The sequence below is a fragment of the Nelumbo lutea genome, chromosome 2 (genome assembly GCF_056320005.1).
Source record: "Nelumbo lutea isolate HS-2025 chromosome 2, American lotus-T2T, whole genome shotgun sequence".
Classification (NCBI taxonomy): domain Eukaryota; kingdom Viridiplantae; phylum Streptophyta; class Magnoliopsida; order Proteales; family Nelumbonaceae; genus Nelumbo; species Nelumbo lutea.
The window spans coordinates 67,867,698-67,890,526 of NC_142685.1; the positions used below are offsets into that span (position 1 = coordinate 67,867,698).

A 22,829-nucleotide genomic window follows, 5' to 3' on the forward strand; every position below is an offset into this window, starting at 1 on the left:
AGCCAGACTCCGTTTTCCACTTCACCCTTTTATCGTCGATGTCCTTAAGTTCTTCAATGTCACCATAGGCCAACTTCACCCGAACTTCATCCGATCTATCATTGACATCATAGTTGGGTTGAGTCTTGGGGGTTGATGCCTTTATATAGTTGGGCTGCCGTGGGTCTCGCAAAACACTCCCGGAATCCCCGGCCTGTGACGTAGGGATCCGTTCCGCTTTGGAAGGAGGATAAAGTACCAGTTAATGAGACTTATTGTTTCCCTCCGATTCGTGCAGGGTGAGGATAGGGCCTATGGTTACGCGGCATGATCTCAAGAAGTTCAGAGACAAATGGAGAGCTTCTAGGTTCGGTTATGTGGCACCTCGGTGTATGTGGGTACCAAGGTGCTTCAGCTCCGAAGTGACCAAGCACCCGAGGTCCCGCGATCTACTGATGTGGCACCACATTCTAAATTATCGTCTGGCAAGCCGCATCCACATGTCCTTTACTTATTAGGTTATGCCAAATCACCCCTCATCAAGTTCATTTTCAATTGAACCGTGCAAAGGCGGTGAGAGAAATACTCACTACAAAAAATAGGTATTTGCCAGCGGTTTGGGACCATCATGCTTTAGTACCGTTAGAAAACTAAAAGTGATTTAGATGATCTCCTCAAGAAAGAAGAAATTATATGTCCCAAAGAGTTGGAGTTAATTTGTTGAAGTTTAGGGATTGGAACACCAAAACTTTCCATGCTACTAGCTTTCGGAGGAGAGCCAAAAATAAAATTCTGAGATTAAAATTTGACTCAGGGGTGTAGGTAGAGAGGATCTAGAGTGCTTGTAATATGTTAGTGAGCCATTTCGAAGAAAATTTTCAATCATTTAATCTGAATAGAATTGGGGATTTTCTTGGGTATTTGCACAACCACCATCTCTAATGAAAAGAATCAAATTCTTGAAATGGAAAATCCCATAAGAGGAAATTAAAGAATCTCTGTTTCAAATGAACCCACATAAAGCTCTTGTTAGTTTGACCTATTTGCTGCATTGAATTTTTTTTTTTATTTTATTTTTTATTTTTTATCTCAAAAGTTAATTAACCTTGATATCACTACTCACTTATTTTGGTGAAAATCAAAGTGCCATCCTAGGAAGAGTTATAAACGATAATATTTTGATTGTGCAAGAAATTATACATCATTTTGAAAACAAGTAGGAGCAACCAAGGGTACATGGCAATTATAATAATTTACATGAATAAGGTTCATGATAGAGTTGAATAGAATTTTCTAAAAAAGATGGGTTTTATTTCTAAGTGGATTGGGTAGATTATGAAATATATGTATATCCATTGTATCCTATCAAATCCTTGTTAGTGACTCTCTAAGCCAAAAATTAAGACTAGCAAGGGGTCTTAGGCAAGAAAACCCCCTACTCCTTTATCCTTTCTCTGCTCTGAGATGTTTTAAAAAGTTCCATTCCCTAGTTCATGATGACCTTCTCTTTGGCGTTATATGAACATTATAGTGCCCTACCATATACCGCTTGTTCTTTGTAGATAGTCGTTATTTCTTCACATGCAAAGGTTCCTCTTAAAGAAGGAGAAGCTTTGGTAGATGCAATTCAAGAGTATGGGAAAGTTTCAGGGAATAAGTTGAATTTCTCTAAATCTGAAATTTTCTTTAATTCTGGGCTCCACCTAAGGTTAATGAGTGTAATAATTTAAGGTCTTTAGTCCTTCTAAACATTTAGGTCTTCTTACTGACTTTGTACGACCGGTGTTTTATTAAATATTTTGAAGAGATGCTGCTCTAAAACATCCTCTGGGTTTGACTTAGTATATAATGTTATCTCTAATGGGTAAGGAAGTTCTTATGAAGGAACTAATTAATCACTAAAATTCCCATCTTCTGTGATGTCATGTTTCAGCTGCTTCCAAAAAATATTTATGACAATCTCTCAAAGCTTTATAGACAGTTTTAGTAGGGCAAAACTCAAAGTGGTCATAATAAGATGCATTGGGTGGGGTGGGACCTAGTTTGTAACGACAAATTGAATGGAGGCCTTGGCTTTAGAGACCCTCAATGTCATAATCTAGCTTTCTTTGCAATGTTTTCTAAGAGATTATCCTCCAGTGAGGATAGTTTGTACGAGATCTAAGTATATCAAGGGAACCTTTGGTTTTTGGGGTTGAAAAAGCATTCTGCTAGGAGATTAATAGAGGTTTAAACATATCTATATGGGAAGAGGTGGTTAGGAACCAGTCCTCTAAGTTGTATGCAAATAAAATTATTAGTATCTTGTTTTCCGAAGTCTATTGGAGAGATAAAATTATGTGGTCAGTTGATAGGTAAGGCGCTTTCTTAGTTATAAGGTTGGTTAACTTCATTGGAGCTCATTTCATTGTTTCTCCATCAATTGATTACAAGAAAATATGGAGCAAAATTTGGTCCAATGGAAGTGGGCTAACGACACCATTATAGTTAATTACTGCAAAGAAGTGTGGTTTGACCATCAATTTTATCCTTAATGCTACAATGAGTGAGAAGCAATCCTTCATGCTCTATGCCTATGTGACCGCACCAAGAAAATCTAGAATGGACAATTTCCCTACTTGTTTGAGATTAAAAGCTTTGTTATTTGATAGGCTTAAATCATGTTTGAGTGATAAGGACAATGAAGACCTTTTGCTTTTGTTCTTTGGACTATTTAGAATTTATTTTTTAAAAATTTAATGATGATATTGCTTGTTGATTTATTTTGTCTGAATAAGACAGTGAAGCTACTGCATAGACAACCTAAGAACGCCAGCTGACATCTCTCTCACAAGAAAGACCTAGGCCCGATAACAAAATCTAAATTGGAGATACACCAACTCTTCCCCTTCTTCCCCTACCCCTACTTTCCTTCCTTTCTAATCTCCTTAATTATCCTCTTTGACCGAGCAATCCACTAACCTTCTCAACTTCCTACTTTCAAGTAAAGCACCTAAGTTGACACTCTTTCCATTGAAGGTTCTCAAGAGCTACGTCGACAAAATCCCCCAACTCTTTAAAGGTGTTTTAGCTATCTCCACACATGAAGGGTTAGACCAAAGCAACGAACTCTCCACTTTTGGAAACTGTCGAGCACCCTTCCCCTTTCAAGATTAGGCTACCACTTGCGCAGGTTGAGCTTGAAAGGAGTCTAACTCCACCTCTACATTGCCTGTTCTCTACTATAATTAGCTAATTTTGAATATCCTGGCCACCCCAGCTTCCCTCTCTCCATTTCACCCACTAGGCACCGCCGCAAGTCCATTTCTCTCTCCCTAACTCCCTTGTCCCCTACGCATAATCTTAGACCAGCCTTTGTTAATTTCACTTCCGCCACACCTTCTTTGGAAAAAAACCCAATTCCATTGGGGATTGTTGAACTGAGAAGAGAAAAGTAGGAGATATTTGTGTATCTCTATTGAAAAAAATGCAAAGCCTTCATACTTTAAGCGTTGCTTCAAAAAGCATGGAGGAATATCTTGATCTAAAGATAGATAAGGTTTCATTTAGAGCTAGTTATGGTGTTAGTAATAGAAATAACTTGGGTAGATTTTGGGTAGCTTGTTTAGGCTCATGTTAGGTTTCTTCCCCCTTTAATGCTCCATTCTTTTCGGTAACTTATCAATTGCCTATGTAAATACAGTTACTTGGGTAAGTTTTTCCCGGGAAACACTTACCTGGGTAAGTGCATTTACCCATGTTCTTTTATTTTTCATGTAAATAAGGTAATGGCCATTTTAGCCATAAAAATCCATAATTAAAAGGGCATCTTTATCCCATTCAAGTGTTGGCAACTTTCCCCCTGCGTGGGAAAGTTATTTACCCACCTAAGAAATAGTACATAGAAAAATAAACTTTCCCTGATCCCCATATAAATCTGAAAAAAAAAAGAACATGGGATTGTTGGTCAATGGAAACCAAAATCCCATTAACCAACTTTCCCCCTCTCAAAATCTGAAAAAAGATGCCCCCTAAGTGGAAGTGTATGTGGTCACATGTAGTCTCAAACTTGCCCGTTGTCAACACAAATTTCTTGTCTAAAAATCCAAAGGTAGAAAAATGATGACAAATATTAAATCTTTGATATTTAATAAATTGGGATACATATCTCTAAGATTTGATATCTTTACAATGAGAAATCCTTTGACTCTTTTCTTTAAATATTCGATCAAGGGGCTTGAAAAGCTTGTCCTATGATGAATTTGGAAGTATATGCGATCCAAGAGTTGGTAAACAACTTTGCGGATTCTACTAGTGAGGAACTTTGGAGGTCTTCTGTAGATTGATGTCATTGGAGCTTTCTCCATTCTCCCAAAGATCTCTTGTGTGTTGGGAAAAGGTTAAGAAATTTGAGGCTTCTGCTGATGATGAACTTTGGATGCCTTCTGTAGATGGGGGTCTCTAGATCTTTCTTCTTGTTCTCTCGAAGATCTCACTATGAGTTGAAAAAAAAAAAAAAGATGTCGTTTCTTTGTAAATGACAACCTTTATATAGAGGTGGGTTAAGGAAGTCTTAGTTGGTCTGAACCTTCTTGGTGAAAGCTTATTTGTTGGAGATTCAACCAATCACCTTCAACTTGTGGGGCACATGTGATTAAGAATCTAGAATGTTAAGGCTAGAATAACCATCATGAACAAGATTTTCTTAGCTTTTTCTTTTCATCTAGATTTCTTTCTAGATAACTTTGGGAGTTTAGGGATTCTTTTAGTGGGCCCCACTTGAGTCTATTGAACTTGGTCTTTGTTTTAGAGTTGAGCTTGGCCCATTTAATTTAGACTTGAGTTTCTTATAAGTTTGGTCTTCCATCTTGGATTTCCAAATTTAGCCCATTTATGATGTTGACACGTGGCACACAAATTTTATGTGCCTACACTCTGTAAGGTTTCTTTCATGAGTAAGTAAGCATGCTTGTAGTGTTTTTGTACACTTAACAGTTACCTAGGTAAAGAGAGAGGTGAAAGGGTGAGAGCACTAGTCAACTCGGTTCGGTAAATGGGCAAGTGATTTACTCAAGTCGAGGAAATTGATACCCTCAAGAATCCTCATTTTCCATGGAATTCAATATAGCGGAAAACGAACATTGGTATTATGGTCAACTTACCGGTTGACCAACTTACCCCCTAAATACTGACAACAAATGATGCCTTAAGGGTAAATGCATATTGAAGAGGTGAAACCAATTTTAACAACAACAAGGTTTAAATTTTTGATATGATATGCCCGATATAAGGTATACGGTATCGTATCTTTGAAAAACAAATATAGGATATGCATGGAAATCGGGCATCTCATGTTTTTTCATGCATATCGGACCTGTATCAAAACGTATTAGGGGTGTATCAGGGTGTATTGATAACGTACTGACAAAAACGATAAGGCCAAAAACTGAAGAAAAGTAAAACGGAAAAACAAGTTTCTTTTCCCTGAAATAAGCTTTCTTTCACTCCCAAATGACCCTAAAAATCCAAACCTCATTCCTAGAGTACTAGATTTGCAAAAATTTGGAAGAAACAAGTGAATCGTTAATTTTTTTTGAAAATTTCTTAAATTTTGAAAAAAATATGGCTAAAATAGGTAAGGTTTTTTTTTCAAATTTTTATAATATCTTGTGATTTATTTTTTTCTTGAACGTTTAAATTTATGTTGATGTACATTTCTCACATTAAAAATCACATTCTTTTGGTGTTATCAGTAGATTTATGGAAATTTCATGAAGATATTTAGGGAAATATAAATTAACAAAAAAATTGAAAATGTAATTTTTTTCTATCTATAAAGACTAAATATGTTTTAAATCTATAGATTTATCTATCATATCCATAGAGGAATTGAATTTTCGTCTTTAATATTTTTTTTATTTTTTATATTTTTATAATTAAAAAATAAATAATAATTAATTATAATTTATCATTTGATCACAACAATTGAATATATTATAATTCTATTGGTGATATATCATATCCACAAACCAATTGAAATTTCTTCTTTAATAATTATTTTTTTATTTTATATTTTAGAATTAAAAATAAATAAATAAATAGTTATACTTTATCATTTGATCACAATGATTGAATAAATTATAATTCTATGGATGATCTATCATATCCATGAAGCAATTGAAATTTATTCTTTAATAACTATTTTTTGAATATATTATATAATGCTTACTTATTTTTGATAATTTTTGGAATTAAATAATAAATAATTATTAATTGTATTTTCACTTAGAAGTTGTGCCAATGCATGTTTTATGGTTGAATAGGAGAGTTGGGTTTTTTCCATCCCATAAAACATTAAAACTTAAGAATTATAATTTATAGATTATAATTAAGCATAGGGTTTTTAATGAAATTATAATTAACTACAATATATTTCTTCATAAAACCATTAAAATATATTAATTTAATATATATACACGTCATTGAGGTCTTATATTTAGTATTATTGATGTATTTTATTGATTTATTAAAGTATTTATAGTGTTTCCAAGTATAATTATATGTAACTTAGTTTTCTCCGATATACATGTTTATCCAAAGCATATCCCGATACGTCTCTTAAAATTACCTTCCCAATACACTTAATATTTCTGATACTTTGAACCTTGGGCAATAATAATGAATCAAATTTGTAATTACCTTGTAACAAGAAATAAGCAATATTACTTAATCGAATGGGTCTGTAGCCCTTTGCTTCCTCCACCTATCATGATTAAGAATAAAACAAATAATAGTCTGTTGATGAAGATGGGTCCTCAAGCATCTCTGAATAAAAGCCCCACCACGTGACCACCAATGACATCCACTTGGTTATTAATGCATCCACTTAATTGGTGACATGACTAGCAAAAGATCTGAGCAGCACATTGGACTACTATCATGCTCATTGTAAATATTTAGCATGAATAAAAGATTGTATGAATGCTAATCTATAATAGTAGATTTGATGGCCATTATATATATATTAAATTTGATTTCTATAACTGGAAGAGATATAGTTCTTATATAATATGTCTTTATGATGGAAATGGGATATTAACTATTAACTAGAGGATTGTAAAAGAGATAACTTATTCTCCACCACAAAAGCAAAATAATATGTTCCATCTAATAAAGTAGTCATGAAGGTATTTGGCTTAAACAAATCCCTACTAAACCGTGATGCTGTTGTATACATTCAGTGATTAACCTATTGTTATTGATTATGATATTAGTTATTTTGATTTTAAATATAATTCAAACATAACAAATGTTAGAAAATGGCGGGAATGAAGCCATGAACATTTCAATTTCAAGGCTTCAACCTTTATACAGAAAATGCAGGATTTTTTGAGGCAAGGGACTATAGTTGAAGTATGAACAGCATGAGTCATATATACAGTAAATGCGGGATTTCAATTTCCACGTGCGGTATGTTGCATCAACACGTGTCTCTTAGGCTGTGTTTGATTTCTGCAATTTTATTTGCATAGTAGAAATGCATGGGAGTGCATATGAAAGAAAAAAAGTACAAATTCTCGTTTAATTTTGTTTTGAGTTTTACTTTATGATGAGGGCGGATTTGGCCCTCCAGTGAAATTGTGACACCTGACACCTCATGCCAATTAAGTGCAGCCTCTTGACAACTAAACGGCTCGAGCTAGTTATAGGCAGTTCGATATAGTTCGTCACAGGCAGCTCACCACAAGCAGCTCGGCATAGCTCGCCACAGGCATCTCGCCATGGGCAGCTCAGCATAACTCGCCACAAGCAGCTCGCCATAGGCAGCTCGCCGCTTGTAGGGTAGCTTGCAGAAGAGCAATTCGACATACCGTAGGAAGATCTCCTCCCTCACAACCGTACCTGACAGATCTGGAGACCTGCACCCACGTTTCTCGCTAGGCGGCACCGTGCCTACCAACCCTGAGAGGTGTCCCTTGTCAGGCAGGGCCGTACCCTGCAACGATTACTTGAGCCCACCAGCTCAGCCCTGGCAGGAAACGACTGCGACAGAGAATTAGAGGCGGTTGTACCTGACCTGTCAGGACAGGCTATATAAGTACTCCGACCCCCAAAGAAAGGGGAGAGGAAAAAGGGAGGTAACCCCTACTCTTTAGCTCTCTCATTTTCTCTAATATCATCTTCAAGCTCTCTACTATCAGAGTGTTAACTTAGCCATCGAAGTGGTCCCGCCGGGTAAATACCCCCAGGTCCTCTGATTCAGCTCTCCAGGTTCCTCAGCTTCCGCCGTCTACAAAGAGGGGAAGATCATCTCATGCAAAGGGCAGTCGGGTTACACTCCACCAAGGAGCTCGCCACTAAGGTAGTGCACCCAACAGCTCATCAAAGTGGCTCACTACCAGGGAGTTTGCCATCAAGTAGCTCACCACCTAGGAGCTCGTCACCAAGTAGCTCACCACTAGGGAGTTTGCCACCAAGTAGCTCACCACCAGGCAACTCCATCATCCTCTGAGTCACAGGCCACCTAGGAGCAGGTCAAAGGTTGAGGTACTTAGCCAAAAAATTAGTACGTTACAAAAAATTGGTACGTGACCAAAAACTGACCAGAAACGGTTACATCACATCAACACGAGTCTCTTAGGCTGTGTTTGATTTATGTGCAATTTTATTTCCACTAATAGAAATGCATGGGAGTGCATATGAAAGAAAAAAAGGTACAAATTCTCGTTTAATTTTGTTTTGGTTTTACTTTATTCTGATTTTGTGTCTTAATTTACTTCTTTTATACAGCAATCAAACAAAATAAGATAAAATTTAAAACAAAAAAAGGGTCAAAATTTACACTCAATTCATTTGCACTCTATAGTTTTGCATCAGAGTAAATATATTTGCATTGCAACCAAGCACAGCATTAGTTCTCTATGTATGCAAATAAATAAAATAATGCATGAAAAGAGTACATTAGGCACAATATATAGGGCATAATGATGACAACATGCATGGCCACTGCTTAAGCATGTGAACCCCACAAGGCCACAATGTCAACTCAGTTTAGGTAAGACAAGGGCACAAGAGAAGGGATAAGACACTAAAGCCTTTGAGTTGGCAACAAATATCGTTGAGTGCTTAGAGTGAGGTTTGATTTGTAACCTATATGGTGATCTTAAACCCAAACCCACTTAGATATTTGAGATTAGTGACCCATTTGTTTAAACCCTTTATCTATCAACTGGTTAATGGAAGGAAGCTTCCGAGCCCATGCAATATTCTGCATTTATCTGAATCATATTAAATGGGTTATCATTCTCACTTTGGAGCAACAGTAGCTTATAGTTCCGACTTGGAGATTTATTTTATTAAAGAGTCCACGTCAAGACCTAATTTAATTATCACTTCCCCCATTTCCTCTTATCCCTCACAAATTAAAATCTTCTAGCTACCTTAGATTGTTTAGCCTTGGTTTGTTGAGTATAATGTATCTTCACTTTTCAATTTCTATAGTTTAATAGAAATTAGATGACAGTAGAACAGTTCAGCAGCTTTCTAACATGTTCTCAGTTTTGTAACTACAACCAGCATTCACAATTATAGTACACGAGACAAGACAAAGAGAAGAACAATTTGCCAAGCCATTCCGTTGTGTTTGCCATGTTAATACTCTCTCTCTCTCTCCTTTTGACAAAGACTCCTGAAAATTCTAAGATGTAATATATTTGCCGAACGTGCGGACATAGGGATATTCTAATGATCCCACTGCACTTTCCTTCTTATTTTATTACTTGGAGAATATAATTTTCTTTTCTATTAAAAATGAAACAAAGTTAGAGTGGGGTTTTTGGGTGGAGGAGGCATGATTAGATGTAACCTAATGCTTTGTGTTCTATTAATTAAAATATAAGCAAAATAGTGCCTATGTGTTTCACTTTAAATACCAACTTACTTACTTTGAAGGGAGGAAAGAAAAGAAAATGACTAAATGAGTAAAAAGATGAATGGGAGGTGCGGATTTAGGAACTAAAATTAAATTCAAGAGAATCTAAACTAAAGCAAAATGAAGTGCTTGATGAAGCTCGACTAAGGTGAAAGGCCAGCACGTGCCGATTTTCTTTTGGGTTGCGGATCTTTAGCCTATATCTCATCAAAGTATTGATGTATTTTGGGCTCTATAGATATATATATATATATATATATATATATATATATATATATATATCAAAGTATTTGATTGTCTTTTTTAAGCCTCAATTGTAATATAAGGATTAAAATTTTGTCACGTATCAAGGCGTATTAGCTGATAGGGAGAAGCCCATATCATTTAGTATTTGGGGGTTCGACCTATTTCAGAGGATAGGCGGGCCTTAAATCGACCACAAGAAAAAATATATAAAAATAAAATAAAATAAAATAAAAGGTGAGCTTTGATACAGGTGAATATATTCTACCCAGTGTATGTATGAGACTGTATAGATATTTTGAACCTTGTTGGGATGTATTTATTTACATTATATCATCACATAATAAATTAAATATATATGTATATAAGTGGGTTCCTGAGATTCCAGACAGTGATGTTATGATAATTGGCCATAGTTATAAAATTATAGTTTTATTCTTTCTTGTACTTGTCAGTACCTTGCTTGGTAATTATGATTCTATGAGTAGTTGATCACATGTGGAATCACTTAAACACTAGAAGCTAGGCCTACTAAAACCAGTGCTTTTTATGGAGGTTTGTGATAGTCTATGTCGCGCGCCCAACTACTTTGACATATAAGGCTCTCTTTATTTATGCTTTTAAAGGGGTAATATGAACTTCTTTAATTTCTTGATAAGAAATGGAGACCCAAACCCAAAAGAGTGGGGATGTTGTAGTCAGAGGTAGAGAGAGATTCCATGATGATAAGAGTTGTAGTGGATAAGGTGATATACGATTCCACAAAGCTTAGAAAGATCTTCTCATTCCATCTACTCTTGGAAAGGATCAAAATGCTGAGCAATCCTTCTTCTTTCACAGTTTCACCCACTTGTGCAGTCATTCGAGAGTGGGAAACAACTCAAACCCCACCTCCAAAACACTACTTCCTTTCTGGTTTCTCCTTTTTGCATGTTAATTTCTAGGTGGTAAGTGTGAGTATCTTAGCCCATTGGTTGTGTTGGAATACCATGTATTCATGCTTTCATAAGTAAAATATTCTCTATTGCTACTGTGAAAGCCGTACTATTACCATGTGATCATCATCAACCAGCACTATCCAAACAGAGGTGAAGCTTGGGTTGAGAGATCGGTTTTAACTTTGAACCCAGTTGACTTTAGGTCAGTATGATGGTTTTAACTTTGAACCAATTATATTATATATATATATATATATAGATAGATAGATAGATAGATAGAGAGAGAGAGGGGTTGGTAAGTATTGCTTGGAGGAATGAGTATGGCAAAGAAATTTACCTGGCCGAGAATATTACATGCCTACACATGCTGTCCTCGTCACCATATCTTCATGAAATTAAGGATCAACTTGACAGGTGGGCAGATGTGCCTTAGACACATGACCACAAATTAAAGGTAAAAGAAAGAAGTTTGGGCAAGGCAATAATAGTGAATGAGTCTTGGCAGCATGGAGCTAAAGTGGTTAAAGGTACTGAGCCAATAGGAAGCTATATATAGGCTCTTTGTCAGATGTATTAATCGGATGGAATAGTTCCATCTATGGCTAGGGGAGACAATATGATCAAGAAATATATTAAATTTTCCTTCTTAATGGAGCCAGTCCAGAACGTTCATCAGGAGAACTCCATCTCTTCACTGTCATCATTCATCAAAGTCTCAAATGTTTTTAGTTGGAAAATGAAACTCCATAAATAATGGTTTTGGGAGGGGAAAACAAAGGAGCCCTCTATGATTTTTTTGATTGTCTAGTGTATTAATTGTTTTCACAGAAACATTGACCATGAGAAGGCTGACATCAGTGGTGCTACTCGAGTTTTCCATTCTTCAGTACTGGAAATGGTCTCGAGTTTTAATTGAGGCGAATGAAATTGATTTTAGACAAACCAAAGCCACATGGAACCAAGCAGAAGATTTGTTTATAGCCATATTTAATCTTCTGAATACTGATCAGTTCTCAGTATTGGTCTTGGATTGATTGCCAACTCAATCCAACCTACCCAAGTTGTTCTCAATGTATATATAGATACTATCCCAGGTCTCGACTGTTCACAGATATTAGCAACTGATGAAAAAATTTGTAAGTTTTTTTATTGTTTTGGTCGGAAAGTGTGGGTAGCGATCAGTGGTGAGGTGGTGTATAGTCAGAACAGGCTCTGCACTCAGGTGCTCTGCATGAATCATTCTTTTCTTTATGCTCTCCAATTGAATGGTGAACTTTGGACTCTGGCCATCCCAACATTTTGGTTTACAATTGAACATCTGTGGTAGATGGCATGTGCAGACATACTGCATTCACGAAAGATATAGCCCTTTTTGTACATCAAAGTAATTAATTTCTCTTGATGACAACAGCATTTGTATAATAACCTTATAATATATATATTTAGTTAGTTTTCTAGTCTGGTCATCATTTAGTAAAGAACTCTACACCCAGAAACCTTCCGTCTGGCATATAAGTTCAAGGGATTGAATAGTTTGTCAATTTGTTTTTCATGGATTAGAGAGAGCAATTCATTGTTTGCCAAGATTTACACATCTATAGTCTATATCTGTTGGGAATGGAGAAAACACTATAATAGAAAGGCAAAGAAAAAGAGAAAGAGGGAGAACATCAGATTTACATGATTGAGCCAAATTACCTACGTTGAGGCAGCACTTTAGAGTTTTTTCTTCACTATAAAGAAAATTCAATATCATGACCTTACTAGAATCTCACTCAACACTCACTGTTCAGAACTCACCCTGCCACTTTTATATTAAAAAAAAAAACAAACTGAGGTTTCAACCTACCGCCTACTAACGGACAATTCGGTGGGATGCCACCACAATAACATCAACACTATCAGTAAGTTGCAGACTTATTAAATAGACTAGAGCACCCGGCTAATTGGAGTTTGGCCGGCTATATTATTCAGAGGTTTGTGATTACTAATACAATAGAATATATAGCCTCTTTTTTTTTATGAAAATTCTCTTAAGTGGGCTTGTACTGAACCTCACTAAGTGCTAGTTCACAGGGGCAGCAGCTCAAACCCACAAGGGTTGACCGCTTTAACAACAGCCCACTTGCGAATTGCGATGCTTTATTGCTGCTTCTGTAATAAAATATCAAATAGTAAAACAGACCCACCATACGAATTCACTAGAAGAAATGGGATAACCATCAAAATTCTTTAATGTTAAAGGTTGATCGTAGATAGATATATCTTCATGCCGACACCTACTGAAGATGCATGATAGCATGGCATGATGATGCATCATCATGCAGCTTCCTTGGAGCTGTATATATAGGAAATTTAAACCCTCTAATGAGTGGGGGCGTGGGGCTTCCTGTGAATATATAGTGATGCCCATAAGCTTGGGTATGAACCATCAATGAACTTATATATATATATATATATATATATTTCTGGGCGATTATGGAGAGGAGATAATGAATGGTGCTCGTTTATGTAAAGCATACATCATCATTTCTGTACTCCATGGAATACCAATTTTTGAGTCCTATGGCTTTAATTCCTTGAACCCAATTTAATCGAGAGAGAGAGAGAGAGAGAGAGAGAGTTTGAAGCTTAAAATGTAAAAGGAAATAGAAGGAAAAAAAAGAAGAAAAAAGAAAGGAAACAAACAAGTAATGACTAAATAGGTCCAAAGAACACTTATTTGTGACAGAAGCAAGAGGGCAGAGGAAAAATGATCCGCTGACTATCCCGAGGCTCATTAAGCTCACATTACTCAACATTTACTAATACAAGTTGAGCGTTTTGTATTGTTTATGTGTTTTAATCACATATATTTACACGTCTATATGTTTGCCATTCACTGGTGCCTGAGGATTCGCACCTTCTGGCAAAGCTTCCATTGACCCAGATACTGTAACTACAACTTCAGGGCTGTCAGTTTCAGCAAGCGGGTTTATGGTTCCTCGGTGAAGTAGTTGTGATTTCTCCGGCGTTACTGTGGGTTCCACAGTCTTAAAATGTGCTAACTTGGCAAGCTCATGAACAGATTCTGCAATTTTCTCAGTGCAGACAACAATATCGATTAGTAATGAAGCCACTGTTGCAGCAGGTATGACTCCCAAGAGGTCTGAATTCTCCAGAAGTGCAGTTTTCAGTGTGGTCTTGAGGTCCATGGCAGCATTTTTGCAGTTCTCTACATGGGGATCCGCCAAGCTTGGGCCTGTCATTGTTTTGATAGATTCTGATAACTCCTTCAAAGCCTTTCCTGATTCCAAGCTCATAGTTATGCACTCATCTTGAATTTTCCTCTGGAATTCTGGTGGGATCTGTAAGAGTTTTACAAGTTAGAGAAGGAAAAAAAAATTAAGAGTATTTGCAGGAACCCTTTTAAAGGAAGTATCTTTTCTGGCATAAAATATAGATATTCTCTGCAGATTATAGATCTAAACCTCAGATAGTTGCATTTCACGTGAAAACAGAATTTCCAGAAAGCTAGTAGCAACAGTACAAGCAAAAGCGGTAGTAGTGGTGGTAATAATAATACTAATTTATTCTTCTAGTTGTCTGTGCCAAAGATTATTTTGATGAGTGAAGGATCTGAGAGTAGTACTTGGATGTCAGAGTTTATGTAGCCATTAAGAGCTTCGAGTAGATAGGCACATTGACGAATCAGCGCTGCAAGCTTCAGGTATTGTTTCCATGGGTGACGGAACCTGAAACGCCCGTGGCCAGGCTCCCATCTCGCAAAGTTGGCCTACAAAATTAACATAATTCCATCAGTAACAATAACATAAAGCTAAAATACCACTGAATTATGCAACCATACGAGCAGTATAACCAAATGAAGGATGGCAGTCTGCTAATATTCATGGAAAGATCCACATCCCCAAGTAATTAAAGAAAGAAAGAAAGAAGAAGGAAGGTGGAAGCTATGGTGGAAGGTCCATGCAAATGGTGGAAACTAGTGGTGAACGTGCAGTTGTCGTAACCCTTGCATACAATTTTATATGAAGTATGACGAGGAGAGAGAGAGAGAGAGAGAGAGAGAGAGAGAGAGAGAGAGAGAGATTCTCCTCACCAAGGAGTCCTCTGTGGTCTTTGAAGTAAGAATACTTTTATACTTTTGAAGAGATGACTTGTCACTTTTAGAGACCACAGCAGCCTCTCCATCCTCTGGATTTCTAAAGTATTCGGCTAATGGCTTGCCACTTTTAGACACCACAACAATCTCCCCATCCTCTAAATCTTTGAAGTATTCACCCCCGAATCCTGAAAAAAAGTTCTCTTCTTAAGTCTGAAAGCCCACATAAAAGAAATACAAGAAGCAATATGTAGTAGTAATTTGGTGGTTTATTCTCCTGTTTTATTTATTTATTCTCAATGTTTAATTCTACAGAACTTAGTGATAATGCACCTTCTAAGAAGCAGGCGAGCTTTTCCAGGTTTTGAGCAACCAGATTGTGAAGATCTTCACCGGCCCAAACTGGCATAATACAAATGGATATGATCACACAGGTTAGGCCTCCAATGACAATAGTTGACAATCTCTGGTGAGCCAGCTCTATGATCTCGTCAACCCTATAACCAGACACAGCTACCAAGCTGAATGTCAATATAAATATCACCACCCCATAGTCGTATCTTTGCTTGACTCCAGGAATGAATCGTGAGAATGTTGACGCTGCAGCTGCAACACATTCGATCAATTTGAATTAATAAGCTTCATTCTATACATGAACAATGATCCATGTGCTTGAAGCAACTTCAATGGAAGTGGGTCATCATCACTTTGTTCCATCTTTAGAGAAACTTACCTAGAAGAAAAACCGAGAGCCCAAGGACTATAGGTTCTCCCTTGTCTCCACAGAGATTTGACAAGTAATGAGCTCCAACTCCTAAGGCACCAGCTAGAAATGTTGCAAATCCTCTATTTAGACCTTTGCTCAAGGTTGCACCTGTACATATATAGTTCAAACCTCATTACTTTTAGTTGTAAAAGTCTCTCCTAAAATCAATATGTAAGCAAAGGAAGGAATGATAAATCCCCAGAAAATTGTGGTGAGTGCTGGGGACTAATTGAAGCTTATGGATTTCAACTTACCAACAGAGAATTCAAAGACAACGACCACTGTTAATACAGCCCACATCCCTGAGATTCCAAAGCCATCGTAAAAAGGCTTATAGTAGTAAATAAGTGAAACCACGGAGAGAGCTAGCCCAACCTTGAGAGCGTGGACAATCCTCCTTGGATCATCCTGCCCAACTTTCCTTATGTTCTTTGCCACCTCAATTACTTTGGCCTTAGATTTCTCAGGCAAGGCCTTAAGCCACGACCACCCACGAACAAGGAGCCCAGGCTTCTTGTCACTGGCTGATTCAATCTCCATGCTTGGTTAATGAACCAGATCTAAAAATGGATGTGGGGTGGTGAAGGCAGTAGTCCAGAAGGAAAAAGAAAAGAGCTTCAATTCGGTTCTTAATTGGCTGCTGGGCTTCCTTTGTATGTAGTCTAGACTAGAGAGAGAGAAATGGAGACAAAGCGAAGTTACCAGACAGAGAAGGATGGAACTTGGAAGCCAGAAATGCTTGGCAAGAACATGACTTTGGAGGGACTCTCACCACCTGTATTTATAAGAAGAAAAGTTGGCGGAACTTAAAAATTACTTTATTAACAGATCCGGATGTGCTTTTTGTATGATTAATTTTGTAGTAAAACATAAAAAAAAATGTTTTCTTTGGTTCTTTGAGAAAAGACAGAGATTTTCTTTGGTTCTTTGTGAGAGGGGAATAAGGCAATAAGCAAGGTAAGTGACCGGGTGACGGAGCTGTAACTCGGATCTAATTAACTTTTACACTTTTCAATGGCAGAGCATGATTCAGAGAAAAAAAAAGCTAGAGTTCCCATGGAAAATCGGAAATAGCTATTTTCCTTTTAGCTCTCTCTCTCTCTCAATGCGTAGAGTTCCCCTACTCATGAGTCATGAGGTGATACCTAGCTAAATTGACAGTGGATTCCACTGTAAATGTGCACTGTATCCCACTCTGGAAGTATTTGTTATGTGGCTTGTAAATTAACCAACGGAGTTAGCACGGCATATTCAGACAAATAGACCGATAGATCTTGGTTGAGTTGACTCACTCAGATATATTAACTGTGTCTGTTGCAAGGTTTTAATTGACACAGAGATTTCCTCACCCAAAAAAAATAATAACAGTAACACATAGATTGACCAGTCAAACCTTGAAAAAAAGAAGCATCTTTCACGCCAAGCTTTGTATCTGTATATATGTATATATATATATATAGCCGATCGAGTCAACCCATACACATATATTGATCCTCTATTGGACATGAGTTGAACATGTGATGACTAAAAGGATATGTGCACACCCTGTGAAGATGCTTGGCAAAGTAGTGATTTTGTCTCTAGCCCATCTACTGTCAGGGTCTCTTCTTTGCCAATTGGCACGACAGAAGCAATAGAAGCCCAGAGCTATGGAGCCTTCTAGCTACTTGGGTCAGACACTCAGACCCCAACCAAAGTGATTTAGCATTTGATATTCATCGTTATCATTATAATTAATTAAATTTCAGCATAAGTTATAGGTTAAATGTTTCTATGAATAAAAACCTATTCAAAGACCACCTCACCTTAGCTTAAGCCTTCAAGTCAAATGAGCTTTTAATTACATGAGGAACATGTTAGAGAATAAAAACCTATTCAGGCACCTAACTTAAGTTAAATGGTTCTATGAATGATAGGCGCAATTCTGGCGTCATGTGTGCAGGAGCCAGAGTGTAATTGAAGACCATCCTTCCTTCATGGGCTCCAATTTGTGCTAGATTTTTATCCTTCAAAGTATAATATGTATATACGTATAAAATATATATATATATATATATATATATATATATATATATATATATATATGAAATTGCACTAAAATTGTATCATCTTATCTTTCTACACCTAAAATAGATGAAATTAAATTTTCTCGCCTAACATGTTAAACTTTTAAGTTGAACGGTTCCTTGAAAGTTTGCACCTAAAAATAATTCCAACTTTATTTTTATAATTAACCCTACAATTACAAAAGGTGAATTCTTCAATGTCTTGTTCGAGTTGAGTTAACTCGGAAATTAAAGTGATAGTGTGTCTTCCATAATATTTGGCGCACAAAATTGTATGAGGTAGGACCACTGTCAGCTTTTCGATTCCTCCAGAGATCACTCACAGTGTAACAGGGACGTTGGGAAAGGTGAAATGATGGCTCACATCTTTACCAGCTGTAGAATTGATGTTTAGTTACTTCCATACTATATTTTCGCCATGGTTTTAAAAAACGATTGGGAAACGGAATCATTCTGCTCACTCGTTTTTACTTGGATGGTTTGATCATTCGGTTTGAACGGATAATTTGTTCTGATAATAAAAATTAAAAAAAATAATTAAAAATAAAAAATGGTAAAAACAATTATTGAATGGATTGGCGGTTCAACCATTTGAGTTAATGGGTCGTTGATCAATTCAACGATTTTTGGTCAAAGACTGGATTTGGAGTAAAACAGAGCCGGTTGCCTGAACGTTCCCAGGATGGATGATCCAACCATCTGGATCAACGGTGGTTCAAAAACCACGTTTTCACCCTTATCTTGCTTATACAAGTTAAATCAACATGAAAAATAAATAAATAAACGTAACTCAGAATTAATGCCAGCCATGGATTTATATTAAGGGAAAATCTATGATGCATAAAAGATATGGTATAGAAAGAGTTTTGAACAATCAAAATCCACCCATAAATTTTGATAAATAACACCATGTTCCCTATTACATTTATGATTCTGGTTGTTTATTAGTCGGTTGTTTTTCGGATATCATATATTTTCCATATCATACTCGAACCCTTATATTAAAGATATAAACTTATAATATCCTATCTTTTTATCTGATTTCAAAAATCGTGATGTTTCATTATTAACTTAATCACTTAGCCATTAAATTGAAGCTAAATCTAATATTGAATACTGTTACTTATTAGCATCAGAGTTAATATTCACAAGTTAATTAGGAACGACTCAGCCAAGTCAGCATTTACCAGTGACTAGGATCTGACTAGATCATTTCTTTCTTCTTCTTTCTGGAGTAGGGGGGACCTTCACCAAAAAAAAAATGACTATCTCAATTCAAGATTTTAAATTTTTGCATGATATATGAGCAAATAAAGTGGAATGATGTTTAGATTTTTTTTTATTTTTCTTTTGATTTGGCAATTATTGTTGAATGTTTATCAACTAAAGTAGTGAGATTAGCCTTACATAAGAATGGAAAATTTTCTTTTCTCTTTCCATGGGCACACTCAATTTTTTGCTGAATTTCACAGTGACTTAGTGCAAAACAGCAGAAGCAAAATAATTAAAAGCTTCAAGTCCTCTGAGCCTGATCCCTTTCTGTATTTCCTCTCTCCTTCCTTCTCATCCAAACCTTATCCCTTATATATTTCTGTTCTTCCATCGTACATATATACGGCTATGGAAATCATGTAGCGCTCTAAAACCCACCTCACAGTGTAACCCATTTTCTGATATCTTAGAAACTTCCTTGATTTCGACATTTCTCTCAGACATAATGACTATAGAGATATGAATTGGACATATCCACTTACACCAACCTATACGCTTTCTATTTTCCTCTAGAACAATACAACATAAAGCAACTCGGTCATTCTTGTCCCTAACTCCCTCAAGAATTGCAAATCTGGTTCAAGAACAAAATAAGGACACATTAGTACTGGGGTTTTGATACTGCAATATAAGGGCAAAAATGAAAGGAAAAAATAATCGCAATCTGTACTTTGCTTTTGTCTTTAAATATTGGAAAGAGAGGGAGACATCTAAGGCACCTCGGCTGTTGGAGCCCATGGTTATCTGCAACCTTTTGAAGACACACATGTGGGACACTAGGACCCATTCTCGAATGGGTTCCATATGATTGATCCTACTGAGCACTGATCAGAGTGATCAGAATGACCATAACAATCAGTTCCATGAACTTTTCTCTGAGGCTTTGGTCCATTGTCATCACGTTTAACCATCTAAAGGAATGTGTTGAGAATAGGGGAGTTATAACTATCTGATCAATTCAATCTCGGGGATGTGGGAGCTGGTATAGGTGAGTGACTCTTTCACACATGCATTAACTTTATGAAAATCAGTGCTCAGTAGGGGTGGCCACAAGTTGAACTTTTTATGAGTTATTCGAGTTCAGTGGTAACTGTGGTACATTTTTTTGGACAGATCATAAGCCACACAAGTAGGGGTGGCTACAAGTTGAGCTTTTTATAAATTATTCGAGTTCAGTTTATGAAAAGCTTGATTCAATTTGGTCTAAATCGAGCTTTGAGCCCAATAGATAGGTTCATTTGCTAATCAATTTGAGTTTGAGCTTGATAAATCTCAGCTTGTGAGGCTCGTGAGCCTAATCGAGCTTTTTACAAATTATTCGAGTTCAATTCGTGAAAAGCTCGATTCAGTTCAGTCTAAATCGAGCTTCAAGCCCAATAGATAGGCTCATTTGCTGATTGAGCCGAGCTTGAGCCCAATAAATCTTGACTTGTAAGGCTCGCGAGCCTAATCGAGCTTTTACGTATATATATACATGTATACATGCATATATTCATATACATACATACATATACTATATATATATATATATATATATATATAATCTTTTATTTTTTATATATATAATAATATAACTAGTTTTTATAACTTATAATTTTTATATGTTAAATAAAAAAGTTATATGTATAATTTTTATTTTTATAAAATGGCTGGCTCATAGTGGAGCTCAAGAGGAGCACAAACTTACAAGCTTTTGATTTGAACCAAATTTGAGTTCAAATCTCTAACTCGAATTAAACTCAAACCTCATAATATATTGGCAACCGATCTCAAATAACAAGATATTTGGCTCGGTTCGGCTCGAATCCACCCCTAACTACAAATTCATAACAATCCTCGAATTTATGAATTCGTGTGTCCAACCCAATGATTTAAAATTGGATCGATCACAATGCCATGACTCAGTCATTCCTCAAGAACATCCTAGAAGTCTATTTTTCAGGCAATCAATGAAATATCTACAAGTTGTTTACAGTATTATTATTATATATGAACAGACCACGATCATGGCTTCAAAAGTGCCCGTACTAAATCCAGAGACCGTGGTTAGTGCGCAGAGCCGAAAGAGTATAAGCTCATAGTGGGTTTGTCATGTGGTTAGGCCATTAGTATGATCAATTCCATGATCCAAGATTTCTTCTTCTTTCTTTACTTGGTTTTTGTGGTTAATTACTCTGTACATGGACGTACCCATTAAGCCATTGGTTAGAATATGGAGTTAGATTAAGGAACTTAGAGAGCCCCAGTTCTCCCCTTATTTTGCCTATTCAACCCAAATACAAAAGAAATCCTTGTTTCCATGTAGAAAGCGTATATATAGATGACAGTCCAAAGCCTCACAACAATGAATTAATATTGGTTTCCCAGTTCCCCCAAGCGTCAGCAAGTTCAAATCTCATTTAGCTTTGTAATAGTACTCTTTTCTTTGAAAACGATTTGTAAACCATCAATTAATAGTAGTTTGACCCATATAATTAAACTGGATACATACTTCTTTAGAGAGCCACTTGTATATATAGCAACAACTCTTTTTATCTCCATCTTAATCTACTCCCATATCTTCAGTTCAAAGCACCAACTTATTGAGAGAATTAGGTAGATGGCCTGTGACTCATACATAATAGTTCAAAGCTTGGCTCTTGGGGAAAAAATAGATATTATTTTAATTAAAAGGATAAATTAAATAAAGAAATAAGTGGGGTAACGTGTCAAGTCCTGAGGAGGCTTCAAATCAGCCCATGGCAAAGACATTTCCTTGAATTGGGTAACTCACTTTCGAAGACCCTATTGAAGGGGGATTTTATAGTATTAATTTGAAGAGTTTTAAGGCACATAAGACTCTAACCCACAAAGCCATAGGACCGGATGTCCTTGACCTCTTTGCTAGCTTAATTACTTTAGAATATAGCCCTACGAAATTAAGGCACTTGATGCTAGTGTTAAGAGGGTAGAGCCTAGCACATAAGTCCAATCGATCAACAAACCTAGGACTCACTGAACTGGATCCCAATGAAATGACCTTATTACTCCCTGAAGGCCACTAGGCAATGACAATACCTTGAACAGATACTTCCTATACGTTTGAATTGATCCCTCACAGAAGATAAGGCTCGTCTGGTCAATAGAGCCTAGAACTAAATCCATAGTATTTGCACATCTCACTCTACTGAGAACTGTCTGCAGCAACATTCCCTAGCAAGTGTCAAGCCTTTATGTCCAAAGGAATGTCAGACACCACGTTTGGATGCCACATTTTGAGGGCTTAACGCGTTAAGCTTCAAAAGTAGCTAACATATTCCGCGGCCACATTTTTGTGCATAACACATAAGCACCAAGAATGATTGAAAACAACCCATAAGACAGTCGATGAGTTTCTTGGAAAGTCTCAACCAAAGAAATAATGCATCTTAAATTTGCATTTTTCTTTTTTACATGTACATCTTCAGAAACAACGTTGCAGTAATTAAAAAGTGGTGGGCCAAACAACCCCTACAAAATCATAGCCAAACAATACCTTACTGAGTTTTGATGGATATTCATACATGTGTGTGTG

General features: G+C 36.5%; 1 protein-coding gene across 1 annotated transcript; it reads right to left on the reverse strand.

The window, feature by feature from the left end:
- Positions 1–13,744: 13,744 nt before the first annotated feature.
- On the reverse strand, positions 13,745–16,723 carry LOC148871354 (aluminum-activated malate transporter 8-like). The gene is made up of 6 exons (XM_088968311.1): positions 16,193–16,723; positions 15,906–16,046; positions 15,506–15,778; positions 15,170–15,360; positions 14,702–14,845; positions 13,745–14,417 (listed from the first exon to the last, which is right to left on the reverse strand). The coding sequence occupies exons 1-6, from the start codon at positions 16,476–16,478 to the stop codon at positions 13,926–13,928; spliced, it is 1,527 nt and encodes a 508-aa protein (XP_088824437.1). The 5' UTR covers positions 16,479–16,723; the 3' UTR covers positions 13,745–13,925.
- Between the last annotated feature and the right edge of the window lie 6,106 nt (positions 16,724–22,829).

What these genes read in the sequence shown, in the direction of transcription:
- LOC148871354 (XM_088968311.1), bottom strand. Translation starts at nt 16,478, where the DNA reads ATGGAGATTGAATCAGCCAGTGACAAGAAGCCTGGGCTCCTTGTTCGT. An exon ending in GCTCGCCTGCTTCTTAGAAG is followed by an intron (nt 15,361 to 15,505) that starts GTGCATTATCAC and finishes ACTTTTTTTCAG; the next exon opens with GATTCGGGGGTGAATACTTC. An exon ending in ACATAAACTCTGACATCCAA is followed by an intron (nt 14,418 to 14,701) that starts GTACTACTCTCA and finishes AAACTCTTACAG; the next exon opens with ATCCCACCAGAATTCCAGAG.